Source organism: Cephus cinctus, unplaced genomic scaffold (genome assembly GCF_000341935.2).
Source record: "Cephus cinctus unplaced genomic scaffold, Ccin1 Ccin1_scaffold0129, whole genome shotgun sequence".
In the NCBI taxonomy this organism is placed as follows: domain Eukaryota; kingdom Metazoa; phylum Arthropoda; class Insecta; order Hymenoptera; family Cephidae; genus Cephus; species Cephus cinctus.
Window position 1 is genome coordinate 2739164 of NW_014332862.1, and position 15639 is coordinate 2754802.

Consider the following 15639-nt stretch of genomic DNA (forward strand, 5'->3'; position numbering starts at 1 on the left):
TGCGTACGTTGAGTTTGGTATTAATTTTTCTTTCTCTTGGCATTATGATTAATGTTATTGTCTTGTTATATGTATGTATATATTAAATAGAGAATGGTTTAAGGAGAGTGACACTAGATTTCATCCCGTGACTCTCTTATATGCATATGCATATAGGTTACGAATGAGATACTCGAGATTACATATACGTATCATGTATATTACAGATATGCATGCGTACGTATAGCGTGAGACTGTTTTTAGATATTATAGAAGCATATTGTTACCACTAATAATGTACAGGTGTAAAAGTGAATAATGATTATATATTAAATGATGATAATTCACGCGTGTGCAAGCTCGCATAGTATAAACTTTCAAAACTTGTACGTATTTCATTTCGTGTCGATAAACGTTACATAAAAAGAGGAAAAGAAACACGTGCTTATCATTCAAAATTTCGATAGAATCAACAACAAACATAATCCCGACCATAACGAGCATCGAACTTCTTGCCAGAGGATGTTGGCATTGATATGAAATATTGTATTAACATTTAATCGTTTGAAAAAAAGAATCTGACAAATAGAAGAAAACAAAGTGTGACATCAGTGAAGTTTCTTTTCTTTTTATTTCACATCAAATCAATTATCGATAATTACTTGAGTCGTTCAATTATCGGTCATTTCCCGCATTCGTTGCAGATGTTTCGCGATAGATGGAGACAATGGTGATGTCAAATTAGCCAACCGTATTTGATCAGCGCTTTACCGATCTCTCGTACGTTAGACACATATGTGATCCGTGCTTCAGTCTGTTCTGATTTCATCGTAAACTGGGATTGGCTGTAAACAAGGTTTGAAAAGATGTTACGAATCAAGCAATTCTTTTTTTTAAATTTCTTTCGCATTTTTTTCGTAAAATTGATGGTCGATTCACAGTGACTTATCTTATAAAACTTTTCTATGGACATTTTTTTGTCAATGAATCAGAGTGATTGGTTTTACCATTAGCTAAGTCGTCCGTGGTATATACAATATATTTGCGCATATCTACGGATACATATTATACATATAAGCACGTAACCAGATATGGATACGTACTGTATGTACAAGTATATGTATACTGCATCGCGATAATTATGTAACGTCGTTCACACATGTAGAGCAACGCACCGAATGAGATTTTCTATGAATTTAGATACGCATACGCACACGTGCAGTGAATTAGGTAATTCACATAAAGGACATATATATACATATATGCACTACCTAAAACACGTATAGGAATATTCATAAACAATCGTTCCACTGTAACGTGGTTATATAAAAAAAAATTCCAAAGAGAATTTTATTTAATCATAAACTCTGATTTACCTATCGCGAATATCGATGGCTGAGTATGCAGTGTGGCGTCCTTTGGGAGACAAATCCTCATGTTACTATTTCTTAATTATAAGCATTAATTATCATATCCGTTTTGTGAATTAATTAACGTGATTGCGTTACCTCGCGTGCCTCACCATCAATTACAACCACCATTACTACGTACGTGTGTTCCTTTACTGTCAGGTGAAATCATCACAATACGTATTATGGGAATACATACATAATATAAGTACGATATACATATTAATCTGTTATGCTACTGTATTATGTATTATTATTATCATTAATTATTAATTACTCAGTAGAAGTCAGGAAAGTCGTTCGCACATCCTGGTACGTATTTCATCTGTATCTCTTGGCAAATAACTTGGCTAAAAATATATTTCACGGAAACCTTTATTGCGTCGCTATGGGATATTAGAAATAGAACAGAAAAAGAGTCTTTATTACTATAACTGGTGTTTTTAGCAAAATCTAACGAATCGTGGCGGCAAATTTTAATAGTATACTAATTTCATTCAGGACCGCATCACACATTACACGTACAACAGTATGTATATACGTATGAATATAATGTCCGTTCAGAAAATATTGAAGGTTAACCGGTCGTTACACCTATTTAAAAGTTTTTCCAAGTGCAATGAAAAAAAAAAGTTTCAATTTTTATCCGCCACCTTTTTTCTTCTTTGTTCTCGTACAGTGGATTTATGGATCAAATTTTTTTTCAGACATTCTCATTGTTTTTATGACTTCACTAGACTTAGTTCTTGTACGCTGTCTCAGGTATAATGGGTGGTGTATCTGTTCTCTTAGGTCTGATGTCTCCAGACTCAGGTTCCAAGTCTCGTGTCTAATGTGCGATGGCTGTATGATCAATCTATACTGGGTCAAGGGATCCAAAGTAAGTTCCTGGCCTGAGGCTAAATGAATATACTGTCTCCGTGAGTGCCAGTTGACCTTAGAGACCACGAACACCCGATCGCCTTTACCTTCCTAATAATACTTATGGAAGGATTCCTAGTAAATGCTCCACACTCTAGAGGTTGACCTCAAATGAGGCCACCGTTGCCTTTACCTTTACCGATTATTTCGAAGGTACCGACCTTTTCCTTTAACCGCCTCCCCGTTTCCAACCCCCTTCCTTTTTTTGACCTTACTACCGATCTCGAATGATCCAACCTGCATAAAGTTGATAATTGTGAGACTTATATATATACAGGTGACCTTAAAGATTGGGTACGCGTATTATACATACATTGTCGCAACCCTGTCAAATAGTTGTCTTATTGATATTTCTTGACTGATTGAACACTGAGTTATTTACTGTAATCCTTGCGAATGGAGCAATTAACTCGTATCCTGAGTTATTTCATGCCTATGCTGAGTATATCTGAGATAATTTTAAAATTTCAGATTCTAATCAGCAACAGTGTAAATGACAGTTTCATACATTATTGTTAATATTTTCACGTTACGAATTTAAACAGATAATGCGCTAGTGTGACGCATTTCGCTTACTTTTGACGCAAGTGATAAACTTTTACGTTTTCAATAAGTTTGATCAATCGTAGTCATGGCTAGCCTGGTATTTCCTCGCGTTCGGTATGTTACTATGTGGTTTGAGGAGGACCCAAATGCCGGATACGTGTTTCGTTGAGTGACTGCTCAATAATAATGGCTGCTTTCACGATTACGACAATACATGACAAAGAGGCCCGCGAGAGATTCGTGATCGAAATTTCAAATTGGGACTCAAAGACGGAATGGAATATGTAATTTTGGCCAACCTGGCGCAGACGAGGATCATGCGCTCACTCGGGTAACTCGCGATCAAGATTAGAATTTCAAGTAATGTTATGTTGCACAAGTTCTTACGTTCACCATTAAAGCCGCGGGCTAGTTAATAGTTATCGATAAATTCGTTTGCACGTCGGGTACAGAGGAAGATGTTTTACTATTTTTTTTTTTTCGATTTCCAAATGCAGGTCAGCAGGTGGATGGTTAGTTTTTCAAAAACACTTTTCATAATGAGCTTATAGATGGAAAGTTCGTCATGACTTTAATGCGATACTGCACAGCTGTCGCTATAATAATTCTATTTAAATTATTAACAACTCGAGCACCGATCCCACGATCATAAATAACGTTCCGTGTTTATTTCTATTATGCAAGTAAACAATTGCAACGTCAAAATAGTTATATCCATCAATGTAATTGCATATTTATCGATTCTTCTAATAAATATGGAGAGTAGTGAACGGGTTTCGAAGTAATACCTCGCGAGGGCCATTTATCGTCTGTATGAACTAACCAACATTAAAAGCCTCAAGGCATGGCGGGCCTCTGTCCGGTAATATGGTCATGGTCATCCTGGCGAATCACCCTGGGGCCTTTATACAAGCCTTTAGTGTACGCCTGACTCACGATTGTATTTCTCTGTCAGTGATTCTCAATATAAATTTTGTTCCATTTTTTTATCAATTCCTCCTACGGAAACTGTATTTTTTATGCACTTGTCATAATCTATCTTAACAACTATAGCAACCCCAAGAGTACCGCTACGATAGTCGTTCCTGAAGACCGGTACTGTACTGATTTGACATTGACCTATTCAACTTAGCACAATGGTAGTAGAATCCATGGCTCGTTAGGAAAATTAAAAAAAATTATTATAAAAAAAGTTGATCATCCATCAACCCAATGAATTGGTGCTCGTTAGACTTTTTCTTTCAATTTGAGAATCAATTTGATCCGATCGTTTTGCGGGCGACTGCCCTGACCTAGTTCGAGCCCCAACTCCTGTCTCCTGCAAGAATAGCACAAGAATATTCAACCTAACGTAGTTGTGTATAGTAAGCACTAGAATGAAAACTACACAAACCTGTAACTTCTAAATTCCGACAAAGATGTACAATGCTCCTCGTCGATTCAACAGTGTTTCACTAAACCATTTATTAGCTCCTTATAGAAAGATGATTACTTGATTAACGAAGGAACTTCTGTAGTGTACAAATGAGATGCCGTGTCTTTCTCTATAAGGCGGACACGTGTATTGATATTCAACGACAAAAATGACAGTGGCCGTGGCCACGTTCTCTTCCCGGAGACGACGTCCTTTCTACGGGCCACAGTGCTCCGATTCGCTTTCGATATTAATTTCACTCTCTCTGGGTATCTGAGCGTAGGTGATGCGTAGCATATAATATATACAGTGTAGTAATACCTGAGTTTCTTGAATGATACCAGGGTACAGGGTGTACCGTGATATAAAAATATTTCAGTTCCTAGTGGGATGAATTAAGAATTAGTAAAATCATATTGACGCAACATCTAATAATAATTTTTAATAAATTTTTTTTTGCAATAGAAATTGCACAATTGACCATCAAGAATATCTTTAGGAAGTTGAATGTTTCTCACTATTCTTATAGATGTCTGTTACCTTTCATGTAAAGTTTTTCACTATAGAGACAGCATTAATGCGTCCTGCACGTGGACTTGTTTATCTCACGTATATATGCTGAATTCAAACTTGCCAAATTCTATGGAAACACACAAGGTTAGCATCCTGATTAACAGATTGAAACTTATTTTCAAAGAAAAATCATTAAATCCAAGATAATTTACATTTAAATGTTATCACTGTCAACTCGCATTCTAAAGAATGAATATTTTAGTGTTTCTTTCCACTTGCTGTTGATACAAGATCTATCTTATTTATCTACTTGAAATCAGCCGTGCACGGTTAAGTGCGAGGTCACTTAATAATCATTTTTTAGGAACGGCAATGACTTTTCATTAATCCGTTATTGCATGGCGAATAAACAATTCCTGTAAAGTGCCAGGGATGTATATATGGAACTGAAACCTATACCGATATCCCACGTAAAATATACCTGCTTAGGAAGACACGAAAGGGCTCTCTGCTTACATAACAACATCGCATAGGGAAGCCATATAGCATTCACTGAAAAAAGTGTCAGGCGGATTAAAATGGTTTTACGCAAAAGTTAAATCCAATATTGCATGAAGATAAACTTTTAGTATACATTACTCATCTACGTTGAACGTGTTGATAATCATCTTCTCTTATAGTATATATTTAGCGTATGAACACGATATAGATATATGAAAACCGATTGTGTGTATCATCTTCATAATAGGTATATAAGAAACAATCGAATCGACGTGGCCATCTTCTTTTTCCCACCATATAAGTATAAGTCAAGTTGCTCGGTACCTGCCGCACTTGACCCATATCTTGTTATGCTTGTGGCGTCCGGATGCGATAGGCCAGGAACGAGAACAGGGTCGGGATGAGGACCTGGAGGTCGTACGCAAAGGTCAAGAATACTCCTGTCCGTCTAGAATATAAACAGACAATAAAACAAAAGTATTCCAATCCTTAGCATCCTTCCTTCCTCACTTCCTCGGCGATTGTCTTGCAACACTTGATTAAGGTGGCGAACGCCATTTCCAATGACGACGACAACGGCCTTGTATCACAAGATCGACCTACGTCGTGTCGGTGACCGTCCCTTCCGCAAATTTGTCGGGATACCTGGAAAAGGTTGTTGAAAATTGCGTGATAATTCCCCAGGATATACACCGTGTGCAGCTACATCATCTTCATCATTGTGTCTCCTGCGTATGGTGCCCACGCAGATATTCTGGGACCTTCGAATATCGTAAGAGAAGTAAGCGCAGGCGTGGGCCAGATTGGCGGCGAAAGTATTTAAGAAGTCAACGGGCCTTCGAGAAGGCCACTTGCTCTGTAAACTGTCACCTACATATTATATCAGTACATATAGATAGGTATATATCTGTACACTAATACACACTGGTTATTCATAAGCAATACATGATACATGCACCTTCGTGCGTGTACGTAGATATCTTTGATAGCACACGCACAATAAGTAATATTAGTGTATAATCACATAGATATGTATGTTTCCTTTCACTGCATATATTACACATTGCTTGCTCGTATGCATTAGTTAAATACACTTTTACACGTCTACACGCTGATACATATAGTAACTGACTGACTGAACCATTTAATAGTGAGAGTAGTAATACAGTTTTAATACAGTATATACAGCACTCCTCGAAGAGTCCTGGTGAACTACTCCCACCCTGACAATCATTACCGCGCTCTGCTAAGGTAGTGCGCTAATATCTACTAGCGACAGAAGTACAGAAGTGCCAGTCGAATTCAGTGCTCGGTTTTGAACAGGTCGCGATCGATGAACTCCGTCTGCACGACGTTAGTGTAACGTGACTTGTTGTAAGGTACCGAAATCGATCGGGATATACCCGATGACAAGATCCAGGTACCAGGTGTAATTTGCAATTAGTCTATCTTGTTGTCCCGGCTACGAAGTACTATTTGTGTTTTAATGTTAATTGAATTCCTGGCGCTGGAACGTTTTTAGGCGGAACCCGGTACTTTTCATTAAATAGCATGGAAGAACTTGAAGTACAGCAGGAATCACGAGACAGGCTGGGTAAATTGACATTTACACCGCCGCCGATGAAGAAGTCCGATACCCGGGATAGTATATCGTCTGTGGATAGTGATCTGAGTCTGACTTTTGACCGCAGAGGATCACGAGGTGAAGAAGCCGATCTTTCTGACAGCGCAAGTTCAGATTCTGAAAATAAGATATCTGAGAAGAGAGTAGTGGACGAGGGTACCGTATCTTTTGAAGATATTGTGGCACGTACTCCTGGTGAAGTTCCTGATAATAGTGAAAAGATCACTGCTAAAGAGAGTCAAGGTCAGGCACCTGCAGATGAGGAATTCATACCGCCCAGTGATGAACTTGCCGATAAGATTTGCGCCCAGGTTGAGTTCTACTTCAGTGATGAAAATATTGTCAAAGATGCGTTTCTTCTAAAGCATGTAAAGAGAAACAAAGAAGGTTATGTTTCGCTGAAGCTCATCTCTAGCTTCAAGAGAGTCAAACACCTTAGCAGGGATTGGCGTGTTGTTGGTGCTGCTCTCGCTAGGTCTAAGAAGCTTGAGGTGAATGAACCAGGGACCAAACTTAGAAGATTGGATCCGTTACCGCCATTCGATCAGACGGCTCCTTCAAGGACGGTATTAGCTGCTAGACTACCCGTTGAAAAACTTTCTGTAGAAGCTGTTGCTGAACTCTTTAGACCATGTGGTGAAATTGCACTGATCAGGATACTCAGACCAGGTCACCCAGCACCTGCTGAGGTCAGTTTCCAAAATTTTAATTGAGAATTTAACGGATTCGTAGGTCTTTTATAGGACGTATAAAGATGTTTAATCTTCCAGGTGCGCCAAGCCATCGCCAAGAGACCAGAATTGGCGTCTAGTGAAGAATGCGCGCTTGTTGAGTTCACGGATTCTGCGTCTGCGCGAGCGGCTCTTAGGATGGACTTTGGTGATGCCAGGATTTATGAACTGCAACAACCTAGTGATAAGAAGAAGAAACAGCAAACCTCATCAACGAAGAAAAATACCGTGGCTAGACTAGCCAGAGAAGAGGCCTGTCATTCTTCAAGTTGTGCCAGTGGTTCTGAAGCTGAAGATAGTAGAACCCGACATAGGAGACCCATTCACAATCATCCAGTTTATCCCATGTATCCGGGACACGCTTATCAAAGTGAAGATCTCAATGTTTCATATTCCACTTCCATCTTGGTGTTTGTACAATTTGTATTTTGCAACTATGTTTTATTGTTATTCAGGTCCACCTTCCCCAGAAGCCTGGCTTTCTCGTAGACTGTCTTCATGTTCCATGTCTGGATCAGAAAATGGTTACATACTTCGTAGGCTATCCTCATGTTCTGGCTCAGGATCAGATACTGGAAGTTTTAGCAGAAGGTTCTCAACATGTTCATCAGGTTCCGAAAATGGGAACTACTATCATCATATGTATTCTTCACCATACTATCCTCAAAGTAGGAGATCATCATGCTGTCCAGCTACTGGCACTACTAATTTTCCTGACTGTAATGGTGGTACAGGATTCAATCCAGGAAGACGAGGATCTGCAGACTGTGGACCATTCCTCCGCAGACTATCTGCCTGTAGTCGCGATTCAGGTTTTGATGCAACAACTAGAAGATTCTCTTCATGTTCTTCTTCTGGTTCAGAAAGTGGCTTCTTTGTAAGATCTAGGAGTAACAGTGGTTTGGTAATGGCCCACTTACCTGAAAATATAACTAGGATGCCATCAGGTCCTGATGGTACTCGTGGTTTTGGAAGACCACTCCAAACAAAAATAAACCATCACCTTCATCAAGTTACGACCCTACCACCTATTACAAATGCTGTACCTGCAGCAAATCCTATTGATGGAATGACTTGTTAGATTTAACTTATTTATTTCACCTAGTGAGTTCTTTAGAAGGTACTAAGATCAGAATTATTTCTTTGTTTATGATTATGCGAGTACCAGGAAGTTATTGTTATTTATTCACATCAGGTTTATTTATTCCTTTCAAATTTTCTATTTGATTAAACAATGTATAGTTAGTACAAAACCTCTATCGTGTGGTTTATACTGTTCAAAAAAATATATATACATGCATTAATTATATTTAATGAAAATTAGGTTAAGTTACCCCTAATCCCTGACCTAGACCTCGAGGAGAAGGCCACGAGAAGGTGTAACTAGGAGATAGAATCTCTATAGAAAAGATTCCGTGAACGTAACTGAACTCGTACATACATATGCGTTTTGCGTCTACGCAATACTATATACTTGTCACTCTACTGCTTGCTACTGCTGAATTCTGTTATGTTTTAGTACATGTATCTAGTACATATTTTGAGGGCATGGAACTCCAACGTCCATCAGACCATGGCTTTTGTGTGTAGAATTTGACGTGGTAACGGATAGTTACGATTAATGTATTTATGTTCGCCAAATTTACATATTTATATGTTGTAAGAAGTTTATTTAACTACAAAAGAAACCCTAGAAATGCATTGTTATCTGATTTGTGATGCCTAGTAGATACCAGAACGTCAGTAATTTTTATCAAATCGTATAGGTTAGGTGTCCTGTTTACTTGTCAGTGCTTCCGTTTATACTAGTTTGTCTACACGGCCTAGGAAAATTCTAGTTCTACAATATGGATATAATCTCATCTCCTGGGAAGTACTGAATTCTATGTCATTGAAGCTTTATTACTTGATACTGGGTCATTATGTTTTTCCCTATTGGATGGCCTCGAGTACTGAACTCAACAGATCCTGAAAATATTCGTGCAATAGTTTGCAACAGAGATAAAAAGCTCTTTGCTATTCTTACTACTGATGCTCTGGCCATATGGTTTTGTAAGGTGCGTGATATGTATTATAGAATGCTACTTAAATTTTGAATATCATTATCCACATATGGTTTTTTTATTCTAGCCCTGTGTACCTATCGTATTTAATAGACGTAATGCAGACTCTCTAAGAAAGCATGGTGACAATACTCTAGTTCAGTGGCGTCCAGATTCCAGCATGCTGGTGGTCACGGTGATTAAATTAAGGAATTTATTAGTTTGATATTGATGGAAGCACTAATTCTTGTGAATTAAGTTATATAATGGTTTTATGGGGATTTTATTTAGACTACTGACAGTTATCTTCTCTTTTATCGACTCTTTGATGGTGGTGCAGAAGGTCACAGTTTATATGAGCAGAAAGATTCTCCTGTGAGCAGTCTGAGAAGGGACAGTGCTGAACTCTTCATTAAAGAAATTATACCAACATTGTTTTTGTCATTTGTAAGTTCACTCATGTATCCATTAAATATATGTTTAAACATCTTTGTTATTTTAAAATTTGGCTTTACATAGGAAAAATCAGTATGGATCGATGGTGGTATCAGCTCTTTGGTATGTATCCGCGATGAACTCATGATAGCCACCAAAACAAGTCATGTAGTCCGACATAAATGGGATGGATTAGCTAATAGAGACTATTCATTGGATCTCCGGCGAATTCCTTTTAGTGTAGATCAACAAGTTTCTACTACCGCATTACCCATAGCAGAAAACAACGTTTATGTAGCGGATATTGAATACTCTCCACCTATTGGTGGTTTTGCTGTGGTTCTAAACAATGGCAAAGCTGCTTTTCTCACTGCAGAGTCTTTGAAATTTGACCCTAATGTAAGTATCATACTCGAAGCTGTCTTGAACCAGGAGTTCAACGTTCACCATCTGTATTATTCCAGCAAGTCCAAGGAATATGGGCTCGGGATCTAGAAGATGCCACGTGTGCTGCAGTTAATCATAAGTATCGTCTTATAGCATTTGGTAGACAAAAGTAAGTCAGCAGCTATGTGGTTTTTAATCTATAAATGAATTATCTTTTCTATGCACCAGTCAATGTATCTGTTAATTTACTTCATGCAGTTCGGAGGGTGCTGTATATTATGTGGATGAAAGTACAGGCAGTCTGGAAGTATCACATACTCTAAGCCTATCATCGAAGGACTATCCTGGTAGGCCAGGTAGTGTTAGATGTCTAAGATGGACTCCAGATAGTTGTGCAATAGCCTTAGCCTGGGAAGGTGGTGGTTTTGCAATTTGGAGTGTGTTTGGTGCTTTGCTACTCTGCACGTTAAAATGGGATTATGGTCTAAGGACAGATCTGATTCGCGACAATCCACTTCATATTCACACAATGGTATGTTATGACTGTTTAAGTTATTGACACGAATATTCAATGTGATAACTAATAAGAACTCGCAATTAAGGAATGGTCAGCAGAAGGATATCAACTGTGGATGCTACAAGAATCTGGTAGCTCCAGTACCATTGAAGAAAATGGTAACAATAATGGTATCAGTTGTAAAAGGCGATCACTCATACAAATGGATTTTGTCAAGAGTCCATTGACTGTAAATCCATGCATGGTAATTATTATTAATCTTTGCATCAAATTATAATTGAAATTAATTATTTTTAATTCATTTAATTTAACAAACGCAGAGCCATCATGGAAACTTGTACCTTCAAGGTGAAGATAGATTATACCTTAACCTAGGCGGTGGGGTATCGACAAATGTCTATGGTTTTCATCAAGTGAATGATTTACCATTAGATATTTCTAACCAACCATTAGCCAGTACAAAGCAGTGGTTAGTGGTAACAATACCTAGTGCCTACAGTGGTTGTAACTGGCCAATCAGAGTAAGTATTGGAATGAAATCGAATATAAAAGATGCAATATTTATAACACTTCTTTTTGGTTCAGTATACAGCAATAGACAATGAGGGTATTAGTATCGCTGTGGCTGGGCGTACAGGTCTAGCGCATTACTCCCTTTTGTCAAGAAAATGGAAACTTTTTGGTAATGAGACTCAAGAACGTGATTTCATAGTGACCGGTGGACTTTTATGGCATCGTGGCTATTTGATTGCTGGTAGTTATTCGTTACTTGAAGACAAAGACCAAATTAGAATCTATCCCAGAGATACACGACTGGATAATAGTTATGTCAAGAACTTTAGAATGCCTTCGCAAGTTCTACTTTTGAATACGCTGAAGGAGAAACTACTATCCTTTTGTGCCAATGGACAAATCTCAATTTATGATATGACTGTCGAAGGTGTTGAAGGTAACATCATAATTACTTTTCTTGTCTTGATATTTTTCTGTATAATATAACTTTTTTGTTTTAACAGGTTCTGGAGCCATTGAACTCACTAGAATTCAGACAGTTGACATTAGTGGTTTGTGTGTTCATCCAGCATGTGTGGTTAGTGCTACTCTGACTACAATCCGGGCAGAAACAGCAGGGAGTCATCCGCATCCGGAGAGTCTTCTTCTAAATGTTTCTGGCCGACTTCTAATGGTGCAGCGTGAACATGGTAATCCGGATAATCCCGATGTGGTAAGTTACATTAGTTAAATAATTAGACTTTCTTATACTTTTTGAATCAATTTTTTAACTTTTTTAACTTTTCAATTTTTTATTTAGCTCTACACCTGTAGCACACCAACAGTTCTTGCATCCTGTGTGGAGAATGTATGGGTGCCTTGGAGGTCTCGAAGAGATAAACCACACTTAACTGAAGCTTTATGGTTATTTTGTGGTGCACATGGAATGCGCGTATGGTTACCACTCTTTCCTAGGAATCATCAAGACAAGGCGCATACTTTTATGAGTAAAAGGATAATGCTCCCTTTTCATTTAAGAATTTATCCATTGGCTATCCTCTTCGAGGATGCTATACTCCTAGGCGCTGAAAACGACACCGTTCTTTACACGTCAGATACACACTCACCATTCTCATTACCTTTTAGTTTACTAGAATTGACAGTAAGTTGATAACAGAGTACTGATTAGATCAGATGCCATTATTCTTAGTTGGGAGTATTATTTTTAATTATGATCGTCTTTTGCAGAGCCAGGTATATTTGCATCAGATACTACGACAACTGATACGTAGAAATTTGGGTTATCATGCCTGGGAAATTGCAAGATCCTGTTCGGCTCTTTCATATTTTCCTCATTCCTTGGAATTGCTTCTTCATGAAGTACTCGAGGAAGAGGCTACCAGCAAAGAACCGATTCCAGATGCTCAATTACCGTCTGTAGTAGAATTCATTCGAGAGTTTCCTGGTGTCTGGGCCAGAGCCGTGGTGCAGTGTGCTAGGAAAACTGAAATTGCACTTTGGCCTTATTTATTTTCTGTTGCTGGATCGCCAAAAAAGTTACTTCAAGATTGTCTACAACGTCAACAATTGGATACCGCAGCTAGTTACCTGATCATACTTCAAAATCTCGAGCCATCCTCAGTCAGCAGGCAGCATGCCACACTACTACTAGATGCTGCTCTAGAACAGGGCAGATGGGAACTCTCGAAGGACCTAGTACGATTTCTAAGAGCTATTGGTAAAAGACGTTTTGGAGTTAATGTAGTAAAATACATGATCCATTTTTCTCTAATATGATACATCATTTCAAGATCCTAATGACGTGGAATCACCCAGAACATCCTGGGGTGGTACCGGAAAACTTGGTGGACCTCCTCAGACTCCACCCGTTTCTCCACATGAAGATGACCTCTCTCTCGTTCTGGGAACGATGCAGGTATCACGCAGTAGAAGCTACAGCACTACAATTAATCCTAAATCACAGTCCGAGACAAGCAGTAAGGATGCTTCGGGATCATCTATGCTGGAGAAAACTAGAAACGTTGTAATGAGACGTAAGAAGTCTGTACCTGTTGTAGCTAAGACCGAAAAGACATCAGAAAGCAAGTAAGTTAATCTGATTATTCTTCAATAAGTACGTTCGATAACTCGAGATTATATGTTCATAGAGAGGGTTCCGCTGAAGAGTTTTTCATTGACGTAATACTCCAACGACATGCACGTCGCCTTTTATCGGCGCGTCGTTTAGCTGATCTAGGTAGATTTGCAGCAAGATTAGATTTCCACTTGGTGACTTGGCTCGCCAGAGAGCGCGATCGCGCTGCCAAGATAGACGACTATGTTGTTGCCCTGAAGGCCGTTCACGAGGACTTTGCTGTTCCTTATCCAACATTATTTCGTAGAATGAGCACCATTTCATTACAGTCTACGAAATCTGTCAGTTTTGACAATCCTGAGGAGGAGGATACTGGAGCTGTACCTACACTTGCTAACACATTAATAAGTCCTAACATTGCTGTTGATCTACCAGATAGTGGTTATACCAGTTTACCAAGTGGAAGACCACCATATACTAGTTTGGTGTCTCCGGTAGCTAGTTTGGAAACACAATTCCCTGCTGTGGAAGCTAAACTTACACCCCACATGTTCCAAGGTCAGTCTTGAATGTCTCTTCAAATTCGCATGATCTGACTCAATCTTTATCCACGATTCAGATGCTAGCAGTGTACTAAGCGACAGTACTACCGTGTGGAGAGATGATGTGGAATCAAGAATAGGTACCGGTGTTACTAGCAGAGGATGTTGGGCCTCACCAGAACCCATGCTAGAACCTAACATTGATACGCCCATAGCTTCAACTTCTTTGAGCTCCTCTTTAGGAGCAAATTCTGGATCCGTAAGTAGAGCTGAGGTCCAGCTCAGATATCTTCTCCAACTGTTTCTGGAAGGAGGATGTCTAGGATGGGCTGCAGTGCTAGCCATTATACTTCGAGACGTACCTGCTCTGGCGAGGACTGCCAGAGCTGCCCATGCACCGATGCAAACACTAGATTCAATCATTAATCTAAGAGATGGTTTGATGGGGCTCGTTAAGTGGTCTGATCGTGAATGGTAATGGCACTAGTACATTTCTAATAATAACATTATTTTTCTACATAACTTAAACAGAGGTCCTATGATATTACAGTTTGGGTTATAATCCATTCCTCGTGGGAAAACCAATACAAAGTCAAGTATCATTATTGAGTCGATTAGTATTAACAAAACATCAGCAACAGAAACTGGAAGACGTACCACGGGAAAATAGTACAACACCATCCCCAAGCCCAGCACCATCCTCAGGAAGTAATCCCAGAGGAAACATATCAAGATCAAGACATTCCTCAATTAGTCACACTTCTACGACGGCGCCCCTAGAAGAAGAACGCTCCCATGAGTCTTCCTTGTCTAACGACGAACCAGGATTCCGAGGAAGTTACAGTAATCTCCCAAGCGGTGCCGAGAATAGAGCACCACAGTCAGACTGTATAATCTCGTAGACAATTTCATCAATTTCTTAGCATAGGATAAAACTCCTGAAATCTAAACTCAATTACTCGTAAGTTTCCTAAGAGATTGGTCATCTTACTCGTTCAGATTTTCAACCACGAGTCAATGATTGAGTCAGTGTAGAATGAATTGCGACTTCACAAAGAGCCTATACAGGGTCAGGATTGAGCAAGTATATTTAACAATTTACTCAAAAAATCAAAAAAACAATCTTGCTCGTTCCACACTTAATCAAACTGTCCATTTAACACTGGGCATACAACCTCGACTGTATGTCATCATATGATATGATACTCTAGATATTTGCCAAGGATTGCTCAAGATCGGATACTTATAAGTATTCTTGCAATTAATCCTCGGATATGATCTATCTGGTGATTAAAAAACGAGGTTCGATATTAATAGAGCGACAATTAAAGAGTGCATTTACGATTTCGCGATTGTCCACTTAATTCTCTTTTATTTCTTTCGTGGTTTTCGCGGAATCGTGGGCCAGTTATTATAATTATGTGCAAATATTGTACGAGATATACCTATGATTTTAAATACATACGTTATATTTTCCCATATATGTAAATG

At 38.8% G+C, this 15639-nt stretch overlaps 2 protein-coding genes and 1 long non-coding RNA gene across 8 annotated transcripts; 2 read left to right on the plus strand and 1 right to left on the minus strand.

Annotated features, from left to right (window-relative positions):
* Nucleotides 1-806: 806 nt before the first annotated feature.
* LOC107262901 lies at nt 807-5960 on the minus strand. Of its 2 annotated transcripts, XR_003058326.1 has the most exons (5): nt 5264-5960; nt 4995-5198; nt 4810-4909; nt 4249-4651; nt 807-4173 (listed from the first exon to the last, which is right to left on the minus strand). It is a non-coding gene; the product is annotated as an uncharacterized LOC107262901 (long non-coding RNA). The 2 variants fall into 2 exon arrangements; XR_001536535.2 differs by having other exon boundaries at nt 809-4173; nt 4995-5960.
* A 7-nt stretch (nt 5961-5967) lies between these two features.
* Nucleotides 5968-8943, plus strand: LOC107262889 (la-related protein 6). Of its 4 annotated transcripts, none has more exons than XM_025080261.1 (4): nt 5968-6182; nt 6463-7596; nt 7678-8008; nt 8094-8943. In XM_025080261.1, exons 2-4 carry the CDS (start codon nt 6835-6837, stop codon nt 8717-8719), a joined length of 1719 nt encoding a protein of 572 aa, XP_024936029.1. In that variant the 5' UTR covers nt 5968-6182; nt 6463-6834; the 3' UTR covers nt 8720-8943. The 4 variants fall into 4 exon arrangements, with proteins under 4 accessions (XP_024936029.1, XP_015585024.1, XP_024936030.1 ...); XM_015729538.2 differs by having other exon boundaries at nt 6806-7596; XM_025080262.1 differs by lacking the exon at nt 5968-6182 and having other exon boundaries at nt 6191-6712; nt 6806-7596.
* A 432-nt stretch (nt 8944-9375) lies between these two features.
* On the plus strand, nt 9376-15629 carry LOC107262884 (guanine nucleotide exchange factor subunit Rich). Of its 2 annotated transcripts, XM_015729522.2 has the most exons (16): nt 9376-9695; nt 9769-9876; nt 9972-10127; nt 10200-10514; nt 10580-10671; nt 10761-11034; nt 11105-11263; nt 11340-11540; nt 11605-11968; nt 12036-12244; nt 12332-12673; nt 12760-13249; nt 13323-13617; nt 13680-14164; nt 14226-14622; nt 14699-15629. In XM_015729522.2, the coding sequence occupies exons 1-16, from the start codon at nt 9561-9563 to the stop codon at nt 15048-15050; spliced, it is 4374 nt and encodes a 1457-aa protein (XP_015585008.1). In that variant the 5' UTR covers nt 9376-9560; the 3' UTR covers nt 15051-15629. The 2 variants fall into 2 exon arrangements, with proteins under 2 accessions (XP_015585008.1, XP_015585009.1); XM_015729523.2 differs by lacking the exons at nt 9376-9695; nt 9769-9876 and having other exon boundaries at nt 9989-10127; nt 10200-10238; nt 10355-10514.
* The last annotated feature ends 10 nt before the right edge of the window (nt 15630-15639 follow it).